We start from the raw sequence: 10000 nt of genomic DNA on the forward strand, positions 1-10000 counted from the left end.
ACTTTAGCTTTAGTAATACCATTACCATGAACAATAGTTATGTGTGTGTGTGTGTGTGTTGTGTGTGTGTGTGTGTGTGTGTGTGTGTGTGTGTAGGTGTGGCCATGTGACAATGTGTATGTCAAACCCCTGCCCTAATGTGACAATGTGTATGTCAAACCCCTGCACTAATGTAACAATGTGTATGTCAAACCCTGCCCTGTGACAATGTGTATGTGTGTGTGTGTGTGTGTGTGTGTGTATGTATGTGTGTGTGTGTGTGTGTGTGTGTGTGTGTGTGTGTGTGTGTGTGTATGTCAAACCCCTGCCCTAATGTGACAATGTGTATGTCAAACCCCTGCCCTAATGTGACAATGTGTATGTCAAACCCCTGCCCTAATGTGACAATGTGTATGTCAAACCCCTGCCCTAATGTGAATGTGTGTGTGTGTGTGTGTGTGTGTGTGTGTGTGTGTGTGTGTGTGTGTGTGTGTGTGTAGGTGCGTGTGTAGGTGTGTGTATGTATGTGTGTGTGTGTGTGTGTGTGTGTGTGTGTGTGTGTGTGTGTGTGTGTGTGTGTGTGTGTGTGTGTATGTCAAACCCCTGCCCTAATGTGAATGTGTGTGTGTGTGTGTGTGTGTGTGTGTGTGTGTGTGTATGTCTAACCCCTGCCCTGATGCTTACTGTGCTGCAGTTTCTCCCAGTGGTGGTCCCAGCGCTCATTCAGGTCCTTCTGCTTGGCCATCACATGGTCCAGCTTCTCCTTTACCTGGAAAACAGACAGACAGAGAGAGAGAGAGAGAGAGAGAGAGGAGGGAGGGGGTATAGAGAGAGAGAGAGGGAGGGAGGGAGGGGTAGAGAGAGAGAGGGAGGAAGGAGGGGGTAGAGAGAGAGAGGAGGGAGGGAGGGGGTATAGAGAGAGAGACAAAGAGAGAGAGAGAGAGAGAGGGAAGGAGGGGTATAGAGAGAGAGAGAGGAGGGAGGAGGGGGTATAGAGAGAGAGAGGGAGGGAGGGAGGGGTAGAGAGAGAGAGAGGGAGGAGGGAGGGGGTAGAGAGAGAGAGGGAAGGAGGGGGAGAGAGAGAGAGGAGGGAGGGAGGGGGTTAGAGAGAAGAGACCGAAAGAGAGAAGAGGAGAGAGAGGGAAGGAAGGGGTATAGAGAGGAGAGAGAGGGAGGGGGAGGGAGGTAGACCATGAGAGACACGAGGAGGGAGGGAGGGGTAGAGAGTGTGAGGGAGGGAGGGAGGGAGAGGGGGTAGAGAGAGGGAGGAGGGAGGAGGGGTTATAGAGAGAGACAAAGAGGAGAGAGAGAGAGAGAGGGAAGAGGGGTAGAGAGAGAGAGGAGGAGGAGGGGGTATAGAGAGAGAGACAAAAGAGAGAGAGAGAGAGAGAGGAAGGAGGGGGTAGAGAAGAGAGGAGGGAGGAGGGGGTAGAGAGAGAGAGGAGGGAGGGAGGGGGTAGAGAGAGAGAGGAGGGAGGGAGGGGGTAGAGAGAGAGAGAGAGGGAGGGAGGGAGGGGGTAGAGAGAGAGAGAGGGAGGGAGGGAGGGGTGGAGAGAGAGAGAGAGAGAGAGAGAGAGAGAGAGAGGGAGGGAGGGGGTAGAGAGTTAGATAAATGATATCAAAGATCTGTAAAGAGAAAAGCTTTGTCTTTATGTATGTATAAAAGGTGTATGTGCCCCGTATATGATGCATACGATGCTTGTGTGTGTGTGCTGAATATGCATAAGTCTTGGCGTGCACGTGCGTCTGCGTGTGTGTGTGTTTGTGTTTGTATGCCACCATGTGTTTGTGTACCACACCTCTTCAGAGGCAGGGTTGCGGGCTGCCAGGAGCATCTTGCCCATCTCCACACACTGGGAGAAGATTTCACTCTTGGCCTCCATCTTAGCCTTCAGATTCTGATGCTGGGACATCATGGTCTCCACACCGGACACGTCCCTGACCGGACACACATCAGTGAAAAAACACAGTCAACCACAGACTGGGGGAACAACAGTTGACACTATTCCACGTATTTAGTAATGCATACTCTCCAAAAAAGCGTTAAATGTTTTGTATTATTTTGTATTTAACTGCATTCATGTTCTATGGACCCTGTGACGAATAACACCAGGTAAACACGCTCCAAAAGCGTTAAATGTTTTGCATTCATGTTCTATGTAATGTAGGACCCTGTGACGAACAACACCAGGTAAACACGATTCAAAATGTGCATCTCTCCTCTCCTATCCTCTATATTGCTTTGGGTAAAAAAGCAATTTTCCTGCAATTCCTGCAATGGTATTCCAATGTTATGTGCTGTCTCCCCACTGTTCATAGCATTAACATCTGCATAGTTAGACTTTTGTAAGTTGGTAGTTGTAGTTTGTAGCTAGCAAGCTAATGCAACAATAATTTATTTTGCTGTACTTCAGCATTTTGTTATAATAAACTAATTTGCCTCAAAGGGACGGTCACAAAATGGAGCCGCCGTCCCTCCATCCCTGGCAGAAGTGCTCAAGAGAGTGGGGTGTGACATTTAAACAGAAGTGGGTTTCTGCAGCGGTGTCCGAAGGCTACTAGAATACGCCTCATTTTATTGTATGGCATTTTCCCCAGACATCATGCTACACTTCTGCCGTTTTCGCTCTAAGGTATCAGGACATTTGCTTACAAATGTATACAAATGACAGAAATCAGCCAAGATTCCTGGCCTGTTTCTTGATATTAGGAAAGACTTATTTCTAAAATTAATGAATTATACAAACTACATGTTGTAGATCCGCTTTGCTCTTAACACAAACGTGGTTTCTGTGACCGTCTGACACTGTGGAATGATACTCTTTCTACACTCACCAATCAACCAATCAGATGAGTTCATCAAGATGCCAGTCAAAAATCTTGGAGGTAAGGCATTTATTAAGTCTACATTAGCATATGCTAACTTCAATTAGCATTCAATTTACAACTTTAGCCGTTCTGTGTTTAGGCCTCTCATTTGATTTTCAACTTCCATCTTGATCAGGAATTGTGTGTGTGTGTGTGTGTGTGTGTGTGTGTGTGAGAGTGTGTGTGTGTGCGTGGTCATACCTGGCACTGTCCGGAGATGGTCCTATCTGGCCCATAATGCCATCTGTCCACATGCTCAGCTCTCGCACCAGAGCGAAGAACTGCACCTTGTCTGTACCGTGGTGACCTGCACACGGCTGCCCTCGCAGGACACCAGCAGCTCCCTCCAGGCTTGCATCACTTCCTGCTCACGGGCCAGAATGGCATCTGCTTTTTCCCCAGCATAGATGGCCCTCAACTGGGCAGCATTCTCCTGTAGCTGCCGCACCTGTAGGGTCGTAGGTGTAAGGGTCAAATCGATAGGGTCAAATAAAGAAAAAAGAATTGCATCATAATATCCTCCTTTCTGTAAAAGGATGAACTTTATAATGGGTCTAATCAGTGTCATATAATACCATATCATACTGTCATTGAGAAATACCACCTTAAATGTTGTTTGAGTATAACATCTTTAAATGATGCAGTCCATTAACTATTTCACTGTTGCTAGCTTGGGTGCAGTTAGTATCATATAGTAGCTATATAGATGCTACTACAGTCCAAAACACTGTATTTCACCTCAAGGCTGAGGTTTTATAGTGTAGTCTGCCTTCCTGTTTCTTTGTTGTGTGTGTGTGTGTGTGTGTGTGTGTGTGTGTGTGTGTCCAAGCATTAGACGTTCTGTCTGCTACACCACAACCAACAGAGGGAATCCATTGCGCATATCCTCAACGGCTGCCCTGCCTACAAAGGACTATACATCGCACGTCATGACCGAATTGTGGCGCTGGCCGTGAAAGACCCTCTGCGATAACACCAACTTCACAACAATCCGTACTAACGAGTCAGTTAAAAACGTACTGGTTCTCCATTCCCCATGATCAGCGGAACGCAATGGAAACTGCCATTAAGCACATCCCAAATACACCAGACCTTGTGATGATTGATGAATACAACAAAAGCGATCACAATAATTTTAAATTGGCTGCTCTTATGACGCTTACACGGACACCTACTATGCGTGAAAACTGTTAAAATACCAACCCTTGAATCATTTTTTTAAACAACTATGGCTACTCATGTAAAGTCATTGCCGTGATCTTTGGTAGCTTAGATCATGTGCATAACATGTGGGTGCGAGGCCTGCATATTTACATTTACATTTACATTTACATTTACATTTACATATCTGCGGACTCTCTAAAAAAAGGCCCAAACACTTCACAAAGTACCTGCTCTATATCAGCACTAATTGGTAGCCTCTTAATCTGGAGGCGCCGGTGTCACCTTTACCCTTAAGGTTCAATATGGACTGAGACTTTCTCTGCCATTTAATACTTCCTCTAAGCCAAATTTGGATTTAGCCATGATATGTACTTATTTATGAAATCCAACTAAAGAAGTAAAATGCGTGCGCCGCGTGCTCTCACCTGAGTGACGAGCAGCTGGAGCGCGTGCTCGAAGGAGTGCAGCAGCCTCTTCAGCGTGCCGGGGTTGGCTGTGCTCACCTGACACGAGCGCACTTCAGGGAGCTGACGCATCTTCCCCTCGACCTGAACCAACACCTGAACACAACACACAGGGCCGTTGAGAGGGCACGGACTAGTTGAGACAAGATAAATGTGTTATAATATTCATCTTCAACAGGAAGCATTATGACTAACAGGAAGCTGATGATAGAAATACCAAGACCTCTGGCCTACATTAATGATGTCAGCTATGACAGCACACACACACACACGCACGCACGCACGCACGCACGCACGCACGCACGCACACGCACACAGACACACACACACAGACACAGACACGCACACACACACACACACAGACACACACACACACACACACACACACACACACACACAATGCATGAATCAGATAGACATGCAAGCATACATGTTAGACATACTACACAAACATACCCTCAATCAGACATATACACATACAGTATAAAGGCACAGATTTGCACATATATAGCCACATGGACAGATAGCCATTCATACTGCTATGTGTCCTGGGCTGGGGAGTGTGTCTGTTACGGCCCCCTTACCTCCTGGCAGTCGGTGAAGAACTTGTGCAGCTGGTGGGAGGCGGCCAGCATCTGCGTCCGCGTCTCCATCAGCTCCTGCAGGTCGGCCCACGACTCGTTCAGGCCGTCCTTCCACTCGGCGATGGTGGCGGCGTCCGCGTGGCCGCAGTCGATCATCTCGTTCACCATCTTGTTGACAGACTCCATCTGCCTCTGGCCGGCCGCGCGCGTCTCCGCATTGAACTCCGTGAACTTGTCTTGCAGAGCCTACAAGGGCGGAGAGGAGTACAGTGTTCAGGAAGGAGAGAAAAAGACGGAGAGAAGGGGGGGGGGAAAGGGAGAGGAGAGAGAGGGGGGAAAGGGAGAGGAGAGAAAGGGGGGGAAGTACTCAAACTGTACTACTAACACAGCACCAAGTCCTGACTCAAGTTCTAAAGCTAGCATTCTCAAACTGTACTAACACAGCACCAAGTCCTGACTCAAGTTCTAAAGCTAGCATTCTCAAACTGTACTACTAACACAGCACCAAGTCCTGACTCAAGTTCTAAAGCTAGCATTCTCAAACTGTACTAACACAGCACCAAGTCCTGACTCAAGTTTCTAAAGCTAGCATTCTCAAACTGTACTACTAACACAGCACCAAGTCCTGACTCAAGTTCTAAAGCTAGCATTCTCAAACTGTACTAACACAGCACCAAGTCCTGACTCAAGTTCTAAAGCTAGCATTCTCAAACTGTACTACTAACACAGCACCAAGTCCTGACTCAAGTTCTAAAGCTAGCATTCTCAAACTGTACTACTAACACAGCACCAAGTCCTGACTCAAGTTCTAAAGCTAGCATTCTCAAACTGTACTACTAACACAGCACCAAGTCCTGACTCAAGTTCTAAAGCTAGCATTCTCAAACTGTACTAACACAGCACCAAGTCCTGACTCAAGTTCTAAAGCTAGCATTCTCAAACTGTACTACTAACACAGCACCAAGTCCTGACTCAAGTTCTAAAGCTAGCATTCTCAAACTGTACTAACACAGCACCAAGTCCTGACTCAAGTTCTAAAGCTAGCATTCTCAAACTGTACTAACACAGCACCAAGTCCTGACTCAAGTTCTAAAGCTAGCATTCTCAAACTGTACTAACACAGCACCAAGTCCTGACTCAAGTTCTAAAGCTAGCATTCTCAAACTGTACTACTAACACAGCACCAAGTCCTGACTCAAGTTCTAAAGCTAGCATTCTCAAACTGTACTACTAACACAGCACCAAGTCCTGACTCAAGTTCTAAAGCTAGCATTCTCAAACTGTACTACTAACACAGCACCAAGTCCTGACTCAAGTTCTAAAGCTAGCATTCTCAAACTGTACTAACACAGCACCAAGCCCTGACTCAAGTTCTAAAGCTAGCATTCTCAAACTGTACTAACACAGCACCGAGCCCTGACTCAAGTTCTAAAGCTAGCATTCCCCCAAGGCTGAGCAGCTTAAGATGAGCAGCCTTCCTGGAAGGCAGTGGCGCTCGCTGACCGTGACATGCTCCAGGTCCTGTCCCATCTCTGTGGAGCTGGCCACGGCCTCCCGATCGGCAATCCACTTCTCCAGGCCCTCCACCTCACGCTTGAGCTGGTACAGCCAGTACTGCTGCTCCAGCTTGGTCTTGCGCTGCTCCACCAGGTCCTTCAGCGACACGTACAGGCGGTCTATGTGGGACTGCTGCTTGGTGATCTGCTCGCTGTCAGAGGGGGGATGGAGAAACAGAGAGATAGAGTGAGAGAGAGCGAGAGAGAGAGAGAGAGAGAGAGAGAGAGAGACAGAGACCGAGGGAAAAGACATTCAAGGGAAGGAGAGAGAGGGAGAGATAGGTTAAGAGTAAATTGCTAGCTTTGGCATTTATGTAAATGTGTGAATTATCTACATACCATTAAACATTTTTTTTTATTTTTTTTTTACATATACCATCCACCCATCCTTCCACCCACTGTAAGGGACTGTTCCGTCCTCAGGTAAGACTCTACCTGTCTGGGTGTCCGAGCTCCAGCATCCTGCGGCACTGCTGGGACAGGAAGCTGACCGTCTCGGCGTAGTTCTCCACTATCTGCTCCAGAGCGAGCTGCTCCTTCAGGAGCCGCAGGGTGCTGGGCTCATCCTGCCAGGCACAAATAAACACCCCATCACACCCACACCCACACCCGCCACCAGAGCCAGAGCCAGAGCTAGACACCGTGCCCCCCTGGGGAGGCTTGATCTGTTCCTTCTATCAGAAGACATGATGGAACCATGTAAGAAACACATGCTAACCAAATGCCAAATACTAACAGAAGTTTGGCAAGACATACTAAAGACCATAATGTTTCAATTATCAGTGGCTGTCAAGACAGATCTGAAATATGCGGTGCTATGACAACTAGCATGTAACATATCTTGCTATGGCACCTACAATTCAGAGAGTGGTCATGAAAAGCTATCTATAAGCTATAGCTATAATGCTAACAAAACGAATTATATCATTGGGGGTACTGACTGTCTTATCACTATTGACAGGGTATGATACACCAAAACACCTCAGTGTCACCTGCCCAGCAATGAGCTCACTGTATATCCTTCAGAAGTCTCACTCTCGCTTGCTACACCTCATCCTGCCATGCAGATAAATCCACACCCGCTTGTAAACGCACTGGGCGTAATCGCAGAAATATTGTGGGCCATCTGTTGATGCCGTGGCTCTGTTCTCTCTATGTGTCTGGTGTTGGTGGTGTGCCAGAATAACAGATTAAAAGACTCCTCAGTGCGATGACTTCATCTTACTGAGATGACAAACACCACAGTTTCTGTGTGTTGTGTAGTGTAGACAGTACTGTTCGATAATTACACAGTGCAAGTTGTAAACACCTGCATAAAGTGTGTTAGGAGTTATATACAACGCCCTATTAAAAAAAAACATTGTGGTTATAAATATGTGCCTGTAAATATGAATGACAATGAAGAGGTTATTGTTCCACCTTATTCAAAGGAGCCTAAAGTACTCTACACTCTATATTTCATGAATTACTTATGTTCTCTCTCCCATGGGTGCTACTAAAAATATTCTATAAATATGTGCATAAACACACCAAAAACTTCTCCATGCATACATAAAAAAGGTACATAACAATTGTCCTTCACATATAATATATATATATATATATTATACATATTTCAATACAATACACCAAATCCAGTGTGATTAGCTCTGAACGGTTGACTCTTGTCTTGATACAATAGTGACTGCTGTGTAAGATCTGTGTAATGTTGTGTGCTAGTGTGAGTGTGAGAACGTTTCCTACCGTTCCTCTCTCCTCGTTGATGACCTGCAGCTTCTGTCCACTGAGCCAGGACTCGGCCTTGGTCGCCTGCGTGTAGTACTGCTGGGCGTGGAACACGGCGTCCAGCATGACGGTGCGACGCTCCGCCTCCACCATAAGCACCTCCCACAGCTGCCGCGCGTGCTCCGCCCCTTCTCGCACCAGGTCCGTCTCCGGCGTGCGCAGCGCCGCCACTGCTCCCGCCCTGTCCAACACCTCCTCCAATCGCTCTCTCCGGCTCTGCAGCTCCATCTGCAGCATCTGCTCCAGACCAATCAGAATTTAGAATCTCTCTGTCAGTCAAAGAATATTTAGACTAAGTATCTTCATGCTAAACTGAGTTGTCCTGGTCATTTTTCATTAATGGCTAAAAATGCTGTGCTGTTGGAGGGTGTTTGCAAAGTAAGTCTGTTGGCTGATGAATTATGCCTCTTTAAAATAAAATAGGACTCCACACATTAATGTCCTAAATCCTTTTTTCTCCACAGATACACATGCAGTATTTGAGGCCCATCTGAGTCCGATCTGTGTTGCGTTAGCGGGAGACGGGCACCTCGTTTGTCTTCATCAGCTGTTGCACACTCTGCAGGTTGGTTCCGTATTCCTTGGAGGATGCCAGAGGGAGGTTCTCCTGAATCCACACCTGCAGGACCACACAACACTAAACTCACATACGGCTACACACCGACGACAATAGTGTGGATAAAAAGAAATATGAAAGCTTTCCGTTTCCGTCTTTTTCAACAGTTTTATATGAGCAACTGCCCAATCCTCACAACTTCGAATTCATTCTACCATCATCTACACAAATACACGAGCAAGGGAGCTAGAGTGCTGGTGTTCACTGTGTCATGTAAGTGAAGTATGAGTATATGAGGCCAACTTATGTATCTGTAGCAGTTGTTCTGGGTATGCCTTCAAGCCAGGAGTGAGGGATCAATCGATAAACTGCTCCAAAAACTCTTGAGACTGGCATTTCTTTTCAAGTTGTTTTTGTTTGGATTTTTGTTTTTGTGAAATATGTGATGTGACCTTGGATGTGTCCTGAAAAAAAATATGTATGTATTCTTATAAATTCGAAATGAAGTGCAATCCTATTTCTAATGGGGGGGTCTGTGGAAAGGCACCCCAAAACTCACAATCTCGTCCTCCAGGTCTTGGCTGACTTGGTGCATCTCCTTGGAGGCCAGCAGGATGCGTCGCCTCTCCTTGAGCGGCTCGATGAGGCGGCAGATGCGCGTCTCGGTGGGCCGCTCCTCCCCCTCCACCCCCCTCAGCAGGCCCGCCTGCGGCTCAGCCGCGCCCACGTCCGCCACGTCCGCCATGCTGCCCCCCAGGTGAGTCATGCCCACCCCGCGGATGAGCTGAGACTCCATGGACTGGCACGGGAGACGTTCAGGACCGAAAGACAAGAAAGAAAAAGAGACAAAAATACAGATTTGGAGAAAGGCTTTTTTGATACATGTCTGGTCCACAATTTTCACAAGGTGGATACAGACGGGAACTCTCATCAAGTGCTGAGGTCACTCCTGCCGTGTGTAAAACTAGAACAGCCGATGATGTCACTGATGCCCTGACCCTGCCTGCCTGTCATGAACAGGAGAGTGTGTGTGCGGGGGATATA

The 10000-nt window shown here is 47.1% G+C and overlaps 1 protein-coding gene across 1 annotated transcript in view; it reads right to left on the bottom strand.

Moving 5' to 3' along the window:
- LOC105901494 (spectrin beta chain, non-erythrocytic 4-like) overlaps window positions 1–10000 on the bottom strand; it is a 42957-nt gene that overhangs the window by 8708 nt on the left and 24249 nt on the right. The window contains 11 exon segments of the mRNA XM_042704718.1: window positions 664–748; window positions 1779–1917; window positions 3049–3145; window positions 3148–3295; window positions 4437–4571; window positions 5060–5305; window positions 6563–6767; window positions 7051–7181; window positions 8359–8637; window positions 8930–9019; window positions 9516–9755. Coding sequence (XP_042560652.1) covers window positions 664–748; window positions 1779–1917; window positions 3049–3145; window positions 3148–3295; window positions 4437–4571; window positions 5060–5305; window positions 6563–6767; window positions 7051–7181; window positions 8359–8637; window positions 8930–9019; window positions 9516–9755 — 1795 coding nt within the window.

This window comes from Clupea harengus, unplaced genomic scaffold (assembly GCF_900700415.2).
Source record: "Clupea harengus unplaced genomic scaffold, Ch_v2.0.2, whole genome shotgun sequence".
Classification (NCBI taxonomy): Eukaryota; Metazoa; Chordata; class Actinopteri; order Clupeiformes; family Clupeidae; genus Clupea; species Clupea harengus.